Source organism: Hevea brasiliensis, chromosome 2, assembly GCF_030052815.1.
Source record: "Hevea brasiliensis isolate MT/VB/25A 57/8 chromosome 2, ASM3005281v1, whole genome shotgun sequence".
NCBI classification, from domain to species: domain Eukaryota; kingdom Viridiplantae; phylum Streptophyta; class Magnoliopsida; order Malpighiales; family Euphorbiaceae; genus Hevea; species Hevea brasiliensis.
Genome location: NC_079494.1, coordinates 112,510,434 through 112,530,378, shown reverse-complemented (window position 1 = coordinate 112,530,378; position 19,945 = coordinate 112,510,434). Strand labels below are relative to the sequence as shown.

General features: G+C 32.8%; 1 protein-coding gene across 2 annotated transcripts; it reads left to right on the top strand.

The window, feature by feature from the left end:
* Positions 1-6,093: 6,093 nt before the first annotated feature.
* Positions 6,094-11,993, top strand: LOC110659262 (kinesin-like protein KIN-14I). Of its 2 annotated transcripts, none has more exons than XM_058139118.1 (19): positions 6,094-6,569; positions 6,760-6,926; positions 7,034-7,177; positions 7,321-7,557; positions 7,657-7,728; positions 8,090-8,158; positions 8,272-8,349; positions 8,470-8,586; positions 8,672-8,753; positions 8,872-8,967; positions 9,056-9,229; positions 9,313-9,419; positions 9,500-9,680; positions 9,830-9,989; positions 10,070-10,323; positions 10,417-10,580; positions 10,700-10,894; positions 11,072-11,562; positions 11,662-11,993. In XM_058139118.1, exons 1-19 carry the CDS (start codon positions 6,449-6,451, stop codon positions 11,780-11,782), a joined length of 3,030 nt encoding a protein of 1,009 aa, XP_057995101.1. In that variant the 5' UTR covers positions 6,094-6,448; the 3' UTR covers positions 11,783-11,993. The 2 variants fall into 2 exon arrangements, with proteins under 2 accessions (XP_057995101.1, XP_057995099.1); XM_058139116.1 differs by having other exon boundaries at positions 11,659-11,993.
* Positions 11,994-19,945: the final 7,952 nt, after the last annotated feature.

Here is a 19,945-nt window from a genome sequence, read left to right as displayed (position 1 = left end):
CTTCTTCTTCTTCTTCTTCTTCTTCTTCTTTCTTTTTATTTTTATTTTTTAAGGGGGAAGATAATTAATGCTATATTATTTGGGTTAAGATGCAAAAATTAAGTCTTAATTGTGCTGAATTATGCCTGTCCCTTAAAGAAGAACATCCCTACTAAAAAGCTTTGTAGTGCTAAAAGCCTAAAACAATGAACTTGATTTGAAAAATCTTCTCTTTCTATCACCAATGCCGGTTAAAATTGTACTAATAAAGGAAATAGTGCCCATAATTTGACGACTCATTAACCACAAAAGGGGATCCTATGACCTTCATCTCCTCATTTTTGAAGATTAAGATAACTTATAGGTCCGGTTAATAAATCAAAGGGCCTTTTATTGACTTTCTTCAATAAAATTATCTCCCTAATTAGTTGGAACAACTGGATTTTTTAAGATATTGATAGAAGCAAGAAAACACAGCCACTAGTTATGACCCAAAAAGTTCATCAAATCACTTTATACACATGAGGCTGTGCTCAAAAGAACATTCCATGTAGCAGAGCAAAAGAAAGTAATAATTTGCAAGGAAGCATACGAATTCCAACTCGTCTTGATGATATTCATTTTTTTTTCTTTTTTTTTTTTTGTGGGGCTGAAATATTACAAACAATATATTTGCAACAAGTACCATCCCATCCCCAAGTATAATTAGAGGGCAAGGGAATATAAGGAGCAAAAGGACTACCCTTTCATCACCCATCATAATTTGGTCGGTTCAAAGGAGTAGAGCCACCAAAAGATCTAGGAGTGCAATGCTTCATGATTCATTGGGAATGCTGGTTGCCCCACCCATAATTAAAAAAGAAAAAGAATAGTTAAAACAAAGGACCAAACCTATGATGCTTATTCCCTCTCTTCCTCCCTTTATCTCCTCTTCTTTTTCATGTCTTTTGATTATGGTTAAACCAAACGCCCTTAACAAGAACCACTTGGTTGCTAACTCATTAACTAAAGATTACCCACTGGCAATGAAGTTTGTTCCATCTCTTAACAAACTGCCCTTTCTTGAATGTAAAGGCCTCTTATTATTTTTTATATGTCCTATGTGAGATTTGCTCTGCACTTCTGTAACTCTATATTTTGTCGAGAATTCTCTGGTGTTTGCTTTCCAGAGGGGACACAAAGAAATATTTTCTTTCTTGAGTCCTTTTGACATTCTGGCCACCCACGAATAATAATTGCAATGATGGTTAGTGCTTTTTCTAAATCTTGCCCCCTGTTTTTATTCTTTTACTAAGTGGCATCCTGTGTGGGATAGCCTACAGTTACCCTTCATTCAGAAGTCACTGTTATCATTAATCTACAAGTTGCATCTCTTTATCCTTTTCAGCCATGGCTAGAGCTTGGAGGGTCACCGTGGTTGTAAAAGAGTATCCATAGCCTTCAGAAATCAGAAGGATGTATTAAAGGGTATCCAAATATAAGCAGAGTGAGAAGAGGAAGGGAGAACAAAGATGACGCTGAGAAATTTAGTGTTAGATATTGATGCAGACTTTGTGTCTAATATAATTAAATGGCGAAAAAATAATTTATATGATCAATTCCAACTAGTTTAAGATTAAGACTTAGATGCTGTTGCCGTAAATGTGGGCAGCAAGAGATCAATGGCTAGTCCTAGTACCTTGCTTGGATGTTGCCCATATTGAGAAATCATTTTGCTTTAGTTAGTTGCAGAACATTTGATGTCTATATATAAATATTCATTAATTTCACCTAGCCTAAGATCTTCAGCCATAACTACCAAAACAAATCTATAATCTAGACTAGAAGGTGAAGCAATTAATAAAATAATAGTAATAAAAATGAAACATAGATAGATATGGGGCAAAAGCTTCAGTAGTTGTTGTGGATAAGTGAAGCCATGTGCAGAAGTGCTCCTATTGCATGATGTGGCTTGCCATCTTCAGAACAGAAAGTGATGTGCACTGCCTTCTCAATTCATCATTTTAAGTGGCAATAGTCAAATTTTGTGGGTTCACCAAACATGTGAAAACAATTTACTCCTAAAACTGAAAATCTGAAATACTTGATTCACACTGCTCAGCCACAATAACAATGGAAGATATTCTTCTTTAATTTTGGTTTCTTCTTCTTGTGAATTTGAAATTTTTAATATATTATTTAAAAGAAACATAATTGGAATTAGCGAACATGATTCAACATTTAATTACAATTTGCATACAAACTAGGAATGATTAGCATAATTGCAGAATCCTACTAACAAAACGCGTTTGGGATTTGCAGAATTATGCAGTGTTTCCTCCTTTCATGGATGTCATATGATTATCACCCCTTGCCGTTCCTTCCAAGAAAATTCTTACTGGAAGCGCCTTAGCCTTCCTTCCTGAGTATAGGGTTAAGCTTAAATTTGAAATTATTTTTAAAACTGCTATTTAAAAAATTATTTTTCTAATATTTCAATTAAAATATATTAAAAATAAGCTATAAGATATTTATCTCAAAAAGAAATTTAAAATCTATAGCTTGTTTGTTAGAAGGGAAGTCTCGAGGAATAAAAAAAGAAAATTTTTTATTTTGATATTATAAAAAGAAATGTCTTGTAATGTAAAATTTTAATAATTTTATTTTTTTAAAGTTATGCTAAGCAATTTAATGAAAGTTTTAATTGAATTTTACTTAATTAAATCAACCCTCATTAACAAGTAAAACAGTGTTTTATTAAATATTAATTGAAATAAAAAATAATTAAAGTATAACATGTTTTTCTGTTTTAGTTTTATAATAACTAAAATTATATATATATATATATATATAGTTATAAAATTATCTACACATTTATATTAAATTTTATACACATTATGTTATAATTAAGAAACATAATAAAATTGAATAATAAAATTTTCACGTTTATGTAAAAATATTTTATAATAACACTAATGAGATAGGAATTTACTGTTTAGTTTGAGGCAAAGAGGAACTTTCCATCGAAAACAGATCAAATTTTTACGTCCTTAGCACGAAATAGAACTGCAGAAGCTCTCCTTCCATACTGCCATGATCATTTCTCCTTATTTAGAATCTGTAATTTTACCCAAATTTAATTTAATTGATTTTTTTTGTCAATGAAATAATTCATTTTTTAATTTTAAAATAATCATTTTAAAAAATAAAAATTATACGTAATTATGTAAAAATTTAATTAAATTTGAGATCTTCTAACCCCGTTTAAATAATCATTTAAATAATAATGTTAAGTAGATCTAACAGAAACGCGCCAGTAAGGACAACTGTTGTTTTACTAACCACGTGGCTCTATCCTATTGAAGCATTCTAAACAATCTTCTATAAGGCTGTCATATGATGATAGCCCCTTGTGGAAAATAAATAATCCAAGGCCGGAAGAATCCCCGTGAAGTGGGTCCAGGAAGGCCGCGCCACATGGGCCTTCCCGGGGTCCGAACCTAGTTGCTTCGGTACCGAACCATCCATTTGAATTTTTTGAACGTTAAAGCCACGAGCGTCTACTTGCTAATATCATATATGGCCTTGGATGAGCAAGGTTGTATTGTTTTGTTTTGTTTTGTCTGGATCTCTCTCAAGTTTTTTCTATCATGGGCAAGCTAAGGCAAGTTTCCCTCTCTATGAGATTTACCATAAAATTGTGTGTAACTCTTCTTCTAACTTGTAAATGAATCCAACCCCTCAAAATTAATCATATTTTCCTATTTGTATTAATAACTTTTGAACTCGAATGAGTTTTTCATTTAAGATTTTCAATTATTGAAAAAAAATTCAAAATTATTGGTAAGCTACTAATTCAATGATTAAATGCCTGAATCATAATGTAGTCTTATTAAAAAATCAAATTATGACCCTCATCTCGTTTCATAATTTTTAAAATAAAAAAAAATTAGTAAATCCCATGTATCTTCTAGCTCATTGGGTTACGCTTGCTCACTACGGAAATGCCCATTACAGGGTAAAGCCTAGTATGAATGTTCTTCATTTACAATGATCGAATATTCAATTTTGTTTAAGGGATCTATGAATTTTTACCACTTGTATCAATTTTATTGATTAAAAAAAAATTGAAATTATACTTTAATGAAATTTGATTACGCATTGTCAAGCTAGTTAATTAATAAGATTTGGATTTACTAAAAAAAAGATTTGGATAAAATAATACAAATAAATGAAATGCTTTTGAATTGTCATTTCCAAAATGTTAATAATTGAAATTTAATAAAACTTAGATAATCGAATGGAATATTTAATTTAATTTGATTTAATTAATTAGAAATATAATTGATATATTTTTTTACATTAATTTATAAATTGTTAATAAAAATAAATTATAATCTTTTTTTAAGGATTTTCAGTTAGTATTTTAGAGATAATCAAATTGATAATTGGAAACTAAAATTTTCAAGAATCATCATTATTGTCAAATTTGGACCAGATCAATTGATTTAATATAAAAAATCGGGAACTTGATTATTCGAGTTACTTTGGAAAATAAAAAATTATGTACATCTAATGTAAGTTTGAACTCATATTAGAATGAAATTAACGATTTTTAGATTAGATATTTACATTAAAATATATGTAAAATTAATTAAAATATATACAGAAGACGCATAAACTTACATATAAAAATTTAATCTACTGATTGATAAGCTTATCCTTGTATGAGTTGAGCTCTTTACAGATAAACCCTAAAAAATTATAAATTTTGGTTAAAACTCAATTGTGTAATCAGTCGGTTCACTAACGAGATATATGGGCACGGTAGGCTTTGGCCCCCTTTTTTTTTTATGTTAATTTTTGTACAAAACGATGTCATTTTGTATATCTAGTGGTCGTTTGTTAATGTCTTAATGACATATGACAATCCTTTACTAAAAAAAAAAAAATGCTTTTGTTTTATATATATATTTTTATGTCCCATACGTAATGGTGATTTCTATTATTTTTATTCATTTAATAATTTAATATTAATTCATAAAAAATGTTAATTTCATAACATAAATTTAATATTTATTAAATTTTGAATAATATAATATAGACTTATTATATTAATATTAAAAAAAATAATATACTCAAATCAATGAATGAAAAAAAGTATTAATAATTTACATTGAATCGATTTGGTTTTAGTTTAATCTAATTAAATTTTAAAATTTAACTATCTATCTTAACAATTTTAAAAATCTGAAAAATTAATAATTGAACAGAATTGATAATCAAATTACCTTTTATCATAAAAACTTAAATTTAATAACTAAATTTAACAAATTAAATTTAAGTTTTTATTTACAATCCACTAATTTTGGTAACTTGGATTTCAAGTTGATGAACGATGTGGTATTTGGTTAAAATGATGATTATGAATATGAAGGGAAGAGGAAGAAAAGGTTTGGTAACCGTTTTTCAACAAACAATCTACTGCGTGAGAGAAACACACTGCCTAACAGATGTGGTGCGTTTCGCGTAACTTTTGGAATGCTTGCTTCAGATTGCGTTGGTTTCTCATCCATTTTGCGTGCTTCTTCGCTTTAAAACTCAAACAACTTTAATAGTAAGTACATGAATTTTATTTACTCCACTCCTTAAAAATTTTATTAATAAATATTAATTCAATAACTCTAAATTTTAACTGAAGTTAAATTAATTTAAAAAATTATTTTTTTTCAATTTTTAAATTAATGTCAAAATACTTTTAACTATTTAAATAATTTGTTTTTTCCCTTTTTTTACAATATATTAAAAGCTTATTCTGGCCAAATTATTAAAAATTATCTTAAAAGCTATTGTATAACAGTGTCATAGAATGACAAGTTAGCGAGTAAATTGCAAGTCAATAAGAATCAATAAATATATAAATGGGTCTTATGAAATTCTTTTTTTTTTTTTAACTATAATTACCTTCATGCTTAGACGTCTTTTTATAATTAGTTTATGATTTAAAAAATCCAGAAAAACATAAAAACAGTTCCGTGTTTTGAATACGGAAGGCTCGGAAACAGCTTCGGATGAGTAGGTTTGGAAGGAGAGATGGAACAGTGAGAGTATAAAGCAGAGGCAAAGAAAGAGATAGTAAGCTTTGTATGGATACTTCGTAGAAGAAGAAAAAATGAGGCAAAAAGAGAAAAGCAATAAAGCTCACTGAGAATGTGAGTCTGTATTAGTATCAAAGTTATCTCACCACACCAAACAAATATCAAACTCTTTCGCTCTCTCTTTCTAGTCTCTTTCTTGTCCGATCTCCCGTTTTATCAAAGTCTTTTGACTGGAGAGATTGCAATTGAAGCTACAATTTGGCAGGAGTTGATCAGTGATTGTTCCTTTAAAACTTTCTTTGCTTGTTTTTGAGAAGCTGGAGTGAGGATTTGATGGTGGAATTGTGAGACACAGAAGAGAAAATAGTAGCAGTTGTCGTTCGGTGGGAGAAATGACTGGGGAGGGAGCATTAATGTCGTTTTCAGTGGCTTCACTGGTGGAGGATGTACTGCAACAGCACGGCAATAGACTCAGAGATCTTGATTTGGAGTCTAGAAAAGCTGAAGAAGCAGGTACTTTTTTTCTTCTTTTTTGTCCTCCTTCTTTTGTCTCATTTAACTCATTATCGATGAGATCTTTACGCTTAACGCTTTCTGTTTATTTGGAGTCGGCAGTTAACATTTATATTTGAAGAATTTAATATTCTGGAATTTAGGATTTAGTGGAGCTAGTTGAGTTGAGATGATCTTTTGCATTTTGCAGCATCGAGAAGGTATGAAGCCGCCGGGTGGTTGAGAAAGATGGTTGGGGTGGTCGCGGCTAAGGATTTGCCAGCGGAGCCTTCTGAGGAGGAGTTTAGGCTTGGATTGAGAAGTGGAATCATCCTTTGCAATTCCCTCAATAAGGTTCAGCCTGGAGCTGTGCCCAAGGTGAATTTTATTTATTTATTTTTAACTCTTGTTTTAGCTGACATTAAATTTTTTGTTTGGTATATCCCTACATGGAATGATAATTTAGAGTGATTCATTGCTCTTAGGTGGTTGAAAGTCCTTGTGATGCTGCTCTTATCCCTGATGGAGCTGCATTATCTGCATTTCAGTATTTTGAAAATGTGAGAAATTTCCTTGTTGCCGCACAAGAGATTGGGTTTCCTACTTTTGAGGCATCTGATCTGGAACAAGTATGCATTGCAATTCATCTATGTATAGCAAAATGAGTGGGAAAAGGAGCAAATACTTGTTTTTAGAATATCCTTTATAGGATTGAATATGAGGGATTCTTCTGACTAACCTTTGTAGTTAATTATATTTGCTAAAATTTCAGGGAGGAAAATCTGCCAGGGTTGTGAATAGTGTTTTGGCGCTTAAATCCTACAGTGAGTGGAAACAGACAGGTGGAAATGGAGTGTGGAAGTTTGGTGGAAATGTGAAACCTACAATCTCAACAAAATCTTTTGTACGAAAAAACGCTGAGCCATTTATGAATTCCTCATCGAGGAATTCGACAATGAATGAAAAATCTTTGAACGCTCTGTCCACTGAACTTGACTCTAATAAAATGGTTAGTAAGCTTAACTGTTCTAAAATTTGTGCCTCTGCGGGCTCTGTCCATCTTGAATATAAAGACAAATATATTTTTTTGTTCTTTTTTTCTATACAGTCTACTTTTGGTTCCTTGAGTACACTGGTTCGTGCTGTTTTGTTGGATAAGAAGCCAGAAGAAGTTCCACTGGTAAGATATTAGTGCACTTGCCACTGCTAGTTAAATTTTCAGATTTGATTAAGAGTAATATGCTGACATAGTATAACTCACCATGGCGGATGAATTTCTCTTCTGCCTAAATTAAAAATTTAATAATATCAACCTTGGACAATCTGAGGATAGAAAACCTGCCTTATTGTTTAATACTTATTTGCCAATTTGTTTACTTGGTTTGCACTACCTCAAGGAGACATTTACACTGCATTTTGACTCCTGAAACCTGAATTAGCAACACTGTCATTCGGATTTAGAATTTTTACTGCCACTACTTCCCGTAGTTCTGCTTCTATGGCTTATAACTCCAAATTTTACTTTCTTATGTCTGCAATAGTTGGTGGAATCGGTGCTAAGTAAGGTCGTGGAAGAGTTTGAGCATCGCATTGCAAGCCAATGTGAGCTGGTATTCTACTATCATTTCAGAATTTATTTTTTTCTATTCATAGAAGAAAGTGGAATTTATTCAACCCAGCTAACGGTTTGATTTTGTTTGCCGACCAATGTTGTAATTTGAAGATAAAGACTACTCCTAAAGATGTGGCTGTTTCTCAGGGCAACAAATTTGTATTTAAATCAGCATCTGATGATAAAAAGGTAAATCATCAATCTTTTTACCTTCTAAATAAGTGAAATGCTTTTTAAAATCCAAGGACATCCAAGGAATACAATTCTAATTTCTCAATACATTCTTATCTATTCTATGAAATCATACAGATTGAGGATAGACATATCAGAATGATAAAGAAAGTGGAATGCCTTCCTGAAGAGGAACTTAAAATTCAAAACCTGAAACAGCTGATGATCTTTGACCATCAACAAAGAGATATTCAGGTATGATTAGTAGAGATATTCCTTTCTTAGTTCTTGTAACAAATTAGATTGCTCAAGCCTTTTTTTTTTTTGCCTTTTCCATCAGGAGTTAAAGCATGCACTTCGTACAACAAAAGCTGGAATGCAGTTTATACAAATGAAATTTCACGAGGAATTTAACAATTTAGGTAAGTAATCTAAAAGTAAAGTTTTTTTTTTTTTTTCTTTCTCTTTGTGTGGATGGTGGGGGCAGAGTTGGTTAAGAAGAGTTCTTATCTAAGGATTGCGTTTGGTCTTACTTCATAGGCATGCACATTAAAGGTCTAGCTCATGCTGCTTCTGGTTACCGCAAGGTTCTTGAGGAAAACCGTAAGCTATACAATCAGGTGCAAGACCTCAAGGGTAAGTTACTGAATGCCTAAAGTCTAGATATCATGCTTGTTGTCCTCATAATGTACTTGAGCACTTAAGCCCTCTTGTAACTCACCAGGAAGTATTCGGGTTTATTGCCGAGTAAGGCCATTTTTGTCTGGAAAATCGAACTATTTAAGCACTGTGGATCACATAGAAGATGGAAATATTAGTATTAACACCCCATCAAAACTTGGGAAAGGACGCAAGTCCTTCGGCTTCAACAAAGTCTTTGGACCATCTGCAACACAAGGTGATTAGTTTTTCATTTGGAGTTTATTCAGATTAATACAAATCGATATTGCTTTTTACGTATTGTACTCCACTGAATTGCAGCGGAGGTCTTCTCTGATATGCAGCCATTGATTCGGTCTGTTCTTGATGGATACAATGTTTGCATATTTGCATATGGCCAAACAGGATCAGGAAAAACTTATACCATGGTATAAAAATTTGCTTTTTGCTCACGTTCTTTTGATAAAATGCTCAAATATTGTTGACTTTTTACTGTTCATATTTCCAGACAGGACCTAAAGATCTTACAGAGGGAAAACTGGGTGTAAATTATAGGGCATTGAGCGATTTATTTCTTCTAGCAGAGCAAATGAAAGACATCTTCTGCTACAATGTTGCCGTGCAAATGATTGAGATTTACAATGAGCAAGTCAGGGATCTCCTTGTCACTGATGGAAGCAACAAAAGATATCCTTCATTTTTTCCCTCAAGTTTATGAACCAGAATGATCAGTTCCTACCTTTACCAAAATTATCTTGACAAATTAAGAACTTAATAAGTCGTTCAAAATATTTTGAATTCCATTTATAATTTGGCTATCCTTAATTTGTTCACACATTAGAAATCCGCAATAGTTCTCAGACAGGCCTGAATGTACCAGATGCAAATCTAGTTCCGGTGTCATCGACATCTGATGTCATTGATCTGATGAACCTTGGACAAAGGAATCGTGCTGTTGGTGCAACAGCCCTAAATGACCGTAGCAGTCGCTCTCATAGGTGGTTATTCTTTTTCATCATCTTATATGTTTCTCTATACATGACTCTACAGCAATGACTTTTAAATTGTTGTGTTATAGTTGCTTGACTGTTCATGTTCAAGGAAGAGACTTGACATCTGGCACTATCCTTCGTGGTTGCATGCATCTGGTTGATTTGGCGGGGAGTGAGAGGGTGGACAAATCTGAAGTGACAGGAGATAGACTAAAAGAGGCACAACATATTAACAAATCTCTCTCAGCTCTAGGTGATGTAATTGCTTCACTTGCCCAAAAGAATCCACATGTTCCTTACAGAAACAGCAAACTTACACAGCTGCTTCAAGATTCACTTGGTAAGACCAAAGTAACATATTTCAGTATTCTTCTGTTCTCATCTCCCCTTTTTTCTTAATATTATTATTTGGAATTTTCCATTGTCATTTCAGGAGGGCAGGCCAAAACACTAATGTTTGTTCACATAAGCCCTGAGCCTGATGCTGTTGGAGAAACAATAAGTACACTAAAATTTGCAGAGAGGGTGGCCACTGTTGAACTAGGTGCAGCTCGAGTGAACAAAGACGGTGCAGATGTTAAAGATCTCAAAGAACAAGTGATTACATTTTCCGTCTCCTTTACAGTTTACTTCATAGTTGCCTAATCATGCTTCAAATTTTATATGTACTATATGAAAATTTATATATATATATACACATATTTTTCTTTTTCTAGATTGCTAGCCTAAAGGCAGCATTAGCGAGGAAAGATGGAGAAGCAGAACACTTCTTACATTCTGTATCTGGCAACTCTGAAGGTTACAGAAGAAAAGAAAATGAGTTATCACCATTTAATTCTAACCAGCGGCTTGGGGATGTGAATGATAGCAATAGCTTCCCGCAACCCATGGGTGATGTTGGCAACATGGAGGTGAATCTTTCTATCCCAACATCTCATTGGTTATATTTTTTCCTAAAGCTTGCTGATTACACTTGTATATTGATTATCTATGCTATTGTATTAGCAGCGTAGCAATGTCCTATTCTTGCAAAAGATGAAATAAGCTATAAATATTTTTATCTAAATATTGATATGCTGCATCTGCAGGTTCACACAAACTCTACTTCTGGGCAAAAAAGGCAGAGCTTCGATCTTGACGAGCTATTAGCAAATTCACCTCCATGGCCTCCAGTTATTAGTCCTAACAAAAATTATGGAGAGGATGAGAAGGAAATGGGGTCAGGCGAGTGGGTAGATAAAGTCATGGTGAACAAGCAAGATGCTGTAAACAGGGTTCAAAACCCTCAAGGATGCTGGGAAGCAGATAATGGTCATTTGCCTGATCTCTTTTACCAGAAATATCTTTCACACTCTTCCAAAATTTACCCTGAGCAGTCCTATAATATGTTAATGGGTAACAACCGTTTCAACAGTAGTAGTACTGAAGATATGGATGATCTTGACGCCGCCACTAGTGATTCATCAGAACCTGATTTGTTGTGGCAATTCAATCAGACCAAACTTTCTGGCATGGCCAATGGGATTGAGTCAAAAACAAAGAAGCCAATTTCAAAAGCAGCAAAGGATCCAGACTTGAGGTATTTATGATGTGTTGTGTTGTATTATGAGATATGAAAAAAATAACATCTATCAAGTGAATTTAATAAAATCTCTTAACAAATTAACTTTTGCAGCAGGAACTTAAATCCTATGCTAGGCCCTTCGCCATCACGAAAATTAACAAATGGAGTTGGTGCTCCCTTACAACGGAGGCCAGCTCCTGTTGATATGAAACGCAGAACTGGAAGTAGAAAGTAGGAAGTGTTATCCACGTTGACGGAGAAATTTCAGATTTTTTTTTTCCTTTTTCTTCTACTTCTTATATATATATATATATATATATATATATATTTCTTATTTTTTTTATCTGAGAGAAAAAAGAGAGGTTTTATTATATATATATATTTTTTCTTTGTAATGTTTATAATACAGTAAAATGGAGCAATAATTCCAGTTGCTTGTTGTTGTCCATTGGAGAGTTAACCAGATGTATCCTGTGAATCTGTGTTGCCATTCTTCTTTATGAGAAATATTGGAAACTCGATTTCTTCTCAAATAATCCATTTCTGAAATATGGTGTATCAATGAACGTGATATAATTGTAAAATTTTGGATTTAAGTTTCGGTTATAGTTACTTAAAAAAAAAAAAGTTTTTTTTAATAGATAAAATATACGCATTCACGAATTAATTAAAGAGATACTACAATAAAATATTTTGGCTTATATTGTACCACTTTCTTCAATCAGAATATTATTATCATCACTATTATTATTTATTTCACATTTTCATTATCATGCTTAATATTTGTTGTCACGATCCAACTTATGGGCCGGACTGTCACTAGGACCTAGGCCAACCTAAAACTCCCGAGGCCCGTAGTAGGCTTAACTATTTCTCAACTCAACTCCAAGGCCCATTTGGGCCCAATTTCAAGAATTCAACCGGACAGAGTCCGACCATAAAATGAATCATTCAACGGAGAGTTTTTGACTCGCCCTATATAATAAATTGGGGAGCTCAGCTCACCCTCTACATAATCAAAATGTCATAACTCAAAACTCAAATAGGAGCTGAGCTCTCTCATCCAATCCCATCATGCATACAGTTAATAATTTTACAGGTCCAACATAACTTTTATAATACAAGTCCAAAATAAAAATAAGTGCTTCTAGCATATGCGGAGTCTAAAATTTAACTCAATTGTATAAAATATATTAAATACTATTAATGGACCTGCAAAAAAGAAGAGCAGGTTAGCCATAATAAATAATCCTCCTGTAACCTAAAAAAATAGATAAACAGGAGTTAGTATTCAACTCAGAGAGTAAAATACAAATTTTAATCATAATCTCTATAACTATCTAAAGCTAATGCACCCTGTGAAGTGAAATGCAACATCGTCATAATTTTCATATCATAACAGCAAAAAGGCAATTTGGAGCGCTCACACACCCAACACTATCAAACAATACATATATGGGAGCTAATCCCCAATACAGCCCTTTTAATCTACCTCTGCCAGCGAGTGTCTCTTAAGCCGGATTTTCGCTTAATAAACCAAATGCGGGGTTCCAGCGAGTGTCTCTCAAGCCGTGTCTACTCCGAAGGACTGGGTCCCAGCGAGTATCTCTTAAGCCGTGTCTTGTTAGTAATATGTCCTAGAGCATATCATTTAGTATGTATCTTGTACATGTTTTTTAATAAAAGGCATTTCCACTTTTCCGTTTATATAATATATTTATATGTAATAGAAAAGTTCTATTGATATTTTGTTATAAATTCTATTCTTAAGTTGTTAAGAATACGAGTGACAGTATTTCTAGTACAAAGTATCATAAATAGGTTCACAATCGAGGATACTTCATAATAAGGACATGACTTATCCAGAAAGATTGTATTCATGTTTGTTCCCAAGTTATTTATATGAGATATAAATAAGATAGAATGGTGAGTCTAATGCCATATAACAAACATGATAGGCACTTATACATAATAAGTAGGCCGAACCAATGACACTTATCACAAGCACATGGAGTTTACTCTTGTCAATGCATTATCATAAATCATATCAGTGCATATAATCTTTAGACCTGAGATAGCACAGTTATCTTGTATACAGGTGGTTTGAGTTTGATACTGGTTTCATACTTGTACTGTGTATGGGTATATGGGCATGTGTTGGCTCCTACTAGTTATATATGGAGGTAGGTGTTGATCAAGATGGAATATGTTCCTCTAAGTAAATAGAGATAAAATCTTATATTCATTTAATTGTTCTTGATGTTTCAAGTTCCTGGCCAGGATAGATAGATTTATTCAGAAAAGAGTTTCTGATGAGAAAATCTTTAATCAAGAACTGGAATTAAAAGAGAACATAATATTCATAGCAAATGGGGTTTGACATAAACCATGACTCCAGCTTGAGTTGGGATTTTGTAACAGAGAGATTCTAGTGCATGGTAACATATGATTATAGGTTCATTTAAGGTAAACCTTATTACTAATTGGATGGCCATGGCATGCTATGCTAGGTGTTAACCATGGTCTATGAGGTGCATAAAATGATTTAGAGAAATCATTTATGGTAAAAAAGAGTTCTGATGATATTAAGAGTTGACATTATATCTCATTGCCAATTAGTGATGAGCCTAGTAAGTCACACACATACACAAGTTATCACCTAATTAAATATGATTTAATTAATTAATTAATTAAAGAGTTTAATTGATTAATTAAATAGGTTTGGTTTGCAATTAGATTGCAAAGTCCCTAGCATGACTTGAAACCAATCTAGATTATTGGATGTACAGTATAAGTTAAATTTATATTTAAAGTGTTTAAATATGAATTTAATTAATGAGAAATTAATTAATAAAGATTAATTGATTGATTTATATTTGATATAAATTGATTAGAAGAAGAGAAATAATTATTTTGGGTTGAGAACTCAAAATTAAAACACAGGGGCATTTTGGTCATTTTCACAGGGTGACATGTAGCACCATGAAATGGTGACATATGGAATTACATATAAGCTTGCCAAATATTTTTAATCATGTAAGATGATTAAAATTAAGATTAAATATATGTTTGACACTTGGCACAATGTGATTTGGTTAATTAAACCTAGAACCAATCAGAGGGTGATATGTGGCAAGGGTTTAATGTGTTAACCTACCTATATAAGTATTGTTATGAAAAAAAATAACACAACCAGCAGCTATTCTCTTTGGTGCCGCCACCCAAGAGGTTGCCCTTCTCTTTTTCTTTATCTCTCACCAATTCCAAGATATTAGCAAACAATTTCTTGAATTAAAAATACTAGAAATTATTTATAGTGTCCTGTTTACATATTTAATCTCTTAAAAGGCAAAACTTGATTTTCTAATTAATAGAAAAAGCCTTAGAAGCTGTTTAAGGGCTGCCATAGGTGCTCTTGTTGTGGACAAGCTAGAGGGACAACATCTGGTGTCCTGAAGATGCATCCGAAAGGCACAAATGTATTGCAGTGCATCAAGAGGTTAGTGTATTTGTTCTTAGTCTAATCTAGGATTCTAAAATTAATCTAATTAATTTTTAAAATCTTAAATGGCAAATACAGATCCAAAACATATTAAAAGTGTTTTAATATGTTGTTTATCATTGAAATCAAATAGATAAAAATAAATCTTGCATGATGCATGTGACCCTAGGTGAAAATTTTTGAATTTAATGGTATAAACATGTGTTTTTCATGCTTTCGCTCCTTCAATTGGTATCAGAGCCACTATATTTTCCATTTAGATTATTGATTATATGATTTAATTGTGTGTTTTGATCATGAGATGATTTATCCATTGCTGGTTGCAATGGATGTATGGTGGCATGCTTGAAGAACACTATCTTTGGTGCACCAATTTTGGCTTCCATGGGTGGCTCAAGGTTTAGCTTTTTAATTCTGCAATTGTTGTATGATCTAAGGCCTATCCTATAACTAATTAAAGTGTTTAATTAGTAGTTTTAATCACACAATTAAATTTTGATTTAAATTAGAATTTTAAAAATTGTTTGAATGTGATTCAAATATGAATTTTAAAAGTTATTTGAATGTGATTCAAATCTAAATTTTTAAAATTATTTGAATCATATTTAAATCTGATTTTTTAAAGTTGTTTGAATAATATTCAGATCTGAATTTTTAAAAATTGTTTGAATGTGATTCAAATCTGAATTTTTAAGGTTGTTTGAATGTGATTCAAATCTAAATTTTAAATTTGTTTGAATGATATTCAAATCTGAATTTTTAAATTTATTTAAATCATATTCAAATCTGAATTTTTAAGTTGAATATGAGATATTCACTTTAATTTAATTATGTATATTTTATTTAATTGTTAAATAGTGATATGCATGATGGATGATCATGGACTATAAAAGACCAATGTGATTAGATTTATTTTTTTTTATGTTTCTTTGGGATTGTGAATTAATTAATTTATTTTAATTTATTTTGGGCATGTATTATTAAGTTTGTAATAATTTTTGGGTTGTAATTTCATTTATTTAAGTTCTTGTAAATTCACCTTGGTATTCCAAGGATTACTATGCAATTGGATTGCAAGAAGTTCAAGGAGGTCAAGAGCATTAGTGGAACCAATGGGAGGAATTTAATATCAAGTGTTGATTATGTACTCCTTCAGTAACTCTTGTAAAATGAATGAATGAAATGCACCTAGGAATGCCCTGATTCAATTCTTGGTGGCTCAGAATTGAATCCCTTAGAAAGTCCATGATCATACCATATTTACTGCTTATCCATGAATGCATGAGATGTATGGGAATGTATGCAATTATATGATATATGCATGCTAAATGGATAATGTGCAAAGTGAGACCTTAATAGTAATTAGGATGACCATAAAATCTTCCAAACAAATGATTAAGTTGAAAATGCTATAATTAAAGTAATTATAACATGGGCTCTCCATTGGGGCAATTATTTTAACAAATTTTAAGTAGTTGCATAAGATGCAATTAATTTAAGAGATTTTCTTAAGAATAATTGTTAAGCATGAGATGTTGTAAATATGTAAATGGTTTGGTGGACAATATTGGATGTACCTGAGGACATTAAAATTATTTGCATAATTACTGGCTCAATGGGATCAACTTAACTAATGTGAGATAAGTCAATAATGGATATACCTAAGATTTTGAGCATTAGGGGCTAGGTAAATGATTGAATCTCACATGAAATGTGATGGGTAAGGAGTCACTTACTTATAGTTTATTGTAATTCCAATAATGGATGTACCTGAGGATGATCAATAAAATTATAAGAATTCAATCACCCACTAGAAATTCATCCAACAAGGATTTCTGTTTTCTACTTTGGAAGTGTAGAATTCGCTAAGTTAGTGGGAGGACCAATTTGATTAAAAGACCATAATCATTTTGGTTAATTACATGATACATTTACTAATTAATCTGGTTATTTTCTGCAGTTAATTTTCTGATAATAATGAGCACAGAACAACCACCACCATCCAATATCCTTGCAAGCATACTTGATCGCAATAGATTGACAGGACCTAATCTGTCTGATTGGCTAAGAAATTTGAAACTTGTCCTAAACCTTGAACATATAGGATATGTTCTAGATTCAAATGTTCCTGGTCCCTTACCTCTAGAGGCCACTCAAGAGGAACATGAAACTTTGAACAAGTGGAAGGAGCATGATATGAGAGCTAAGTGTTACATGCTTGCTTCCATGAGTAATGAGTTACAGAAGCAGCATGAGAACATGTAGAGTGCGAGTGAGATCCTCCTTCACTTACAAGAGTTGTATGGTGAGCACAGTAGGAATGCTAGGTATGAGATATCTAGGCAGCTATTCCGCATGAGGATGTCTGAGGGACAAAATATTGGGGATCATATCCATAAGATGATTCAGCTGATTGAGCAGTTGGAACATCTTGATTTCAACATGGATTTCCAACTATAGACGGATTTGATCCTTCAGTCCCTTCCTGAGTCTTTTGGGAATTTTGTGACAAATTTTCATATGACTAAACAGGAATGCACCTTAGCTGATTTACTCAATATGCTGGTTATTGCCCAAAAGAATATGTCGGGCAATAAAGGAAAAGAGGTTGCTTTGATTCCATCTTTTTCTGCTGGAAAGTCCAATAAGAAAAAGGGCAATAAGAAAAAAAAAACCTCAGATTCCTGGTCCTTCCAAGAAAATAGCTAAACAGAAAGGGAAGACTAAAGCTGATGGAGGCAAAGGAAAGTGTTTCCACTGCCAGAAGGATGGGCAATGGAAAAGAAACTGCCCAGAGTATCTTGCTTCTCTGAAGGACAAGAATGATAGACCTTCGAAAGGTATATCCACATCTTGTTATTTAGATTCTGATGATACTCATAGTTCATCTACAGCTTAGGTTTTAGATACTGGTGCCAGTTCTCACATTTCTAATGATATACGGGAAATAGCAAATAGTAGCAGCTTGCATTCTCGAGATGTTAAACTCCGGATTGGTAATGGCTCAATTGTTGAAGCTTTAGCCATAGGATCTAAATCTTTTTACATGTCTGGACATGTTTTATGTTTGGATAATATTTTATATGTACCTGATGCTTTTAAGAACATCATTTCTATATCTAGTTTGACTAGAAATGGCTATGAATTTCAGTTCACAGATGATGTTTGCAATATTTATTTTGGAAATAAATATGTTAGTTCGGGTTATATGAATGATGGTCTTTATTATTTGGATAATAATGAAAAACACAAAATGAATGCAAGTGATCTAAATGAATGCAATGCCATGGTGAAAACCAACTCAGGTTCAAAATATATTTGGCACTTAAGGTTATGTCATGTTGCAGAAGATAGGATTGCAAAAATGAAGAAAATAGGGATTCTATCCTCATTGGGCCCTGAGCCTACTCCAACTTGTGAATCTTGCCTTTAGGGCAAAATAACTAGATCACCCTTTGTTGGACAAGGGCTAAGGGCTGAAAATATTTTGGAGCTAATACATAGTGATGTATGTGGTCCATTTAAGGAAATGGCTAGAGGCGGTTTTCATTACTTTATTACCTTTACTGATGATAATTCAAGGTTTGGGTATTTATATTTGATGAAATATAAACATGAATCCTTTGAAAAGTTCAAAGAATTTAAATCTGAAGTAGAAAATCAAACAGGAAAGAGTATTAAAGCTCTTCGATCAGATCGTGGAGGTGAATATTTGAGTACTGAATTTGATGAATACTTGAGACAGCACGGCATTGTTTCCCAGCTGACTCCTCTAGGAACGCCACAGCTGAATGGTGTATCTGAAAGGAGAAAATTGTACCCTATTGGATATGGTACATAGTATGATGAGCTATACTGATATGCCAATCTCCTTTTGGAGATTTGCATTAGAATCAGCTTTGTACATTCTAAATAGGATTCCATCAAAATCAGTTTCTTTCACACCTTATGAGATATGGCATGGAAGAAAATCAAGTCTTAAGCATATTAAGATTTGGGGTTGTCCAGCTTATATCAAAAAGCTGAATACTGATAAATTGGAAACCAGATCAGAAAAAGGTCGATTTGTTGGATATCTAAAAGATAGTTTTGGATATTATTTTTATTTGCCTACTTCACAAAAGGTTGTGATAAGTAGAGATGCCACATTTCTTGAACAACAGTTTGTTCAAGAAGGAGGCAAAGGAAGGCAAATAGATTTGGAATTGAAGAATTCTGACCAACCAATAGATCAGATGGATATAGATCCATCTAGTCAATCTACACCAGTTGATGAAACATCTACAGCTGTTCCTTGTAGAACAACCAGGGTATCTCACCCACCAGTAAGATATGGTTTCTTTCATAAAGAATAACAAGAGTTGTCTACTCATGAAGAAGTAGATCATGGAGATGATCCACTTATCTATGAAGAAGCTATATCAGATATCGACTCTTCAAAATGGATTAATGCTATGAAATCCGAAATTGATTCCATGTATAAGAATCAAGTTTGGGATCTTGTTGACCCACCTGAAGGTATTGTACCTATAGGGAACAAATGAGTTTTCAAGAAGAAAATTAGTTCTGATGGAAAGGTAGAGACCTATAAGGCAAGGTTAGTAGCGAAAGGGTTTCGCCAAAGGCAAGGAATCGACTATGAGGAGACTTTCTCGCCTGTTGCCATGCTTAAATTAATTAGGATTCTATTAGCAATAGCTGCAGACTATGATTATGAGATTTGGCAGATGGATGTCAAAACAACTTTTCTCAATGGATACATTGAAGAAAACATTTTCATGGAACAACCTAGGGGTTTTGAATCCCAAGATGGTTCCAAGGTATGCAAGCTAAAGCGATCCATTTATGGGTTGAAGCAAGCTTCGAGAAGTTGGAACATCCGTTTTGATGAAGCCA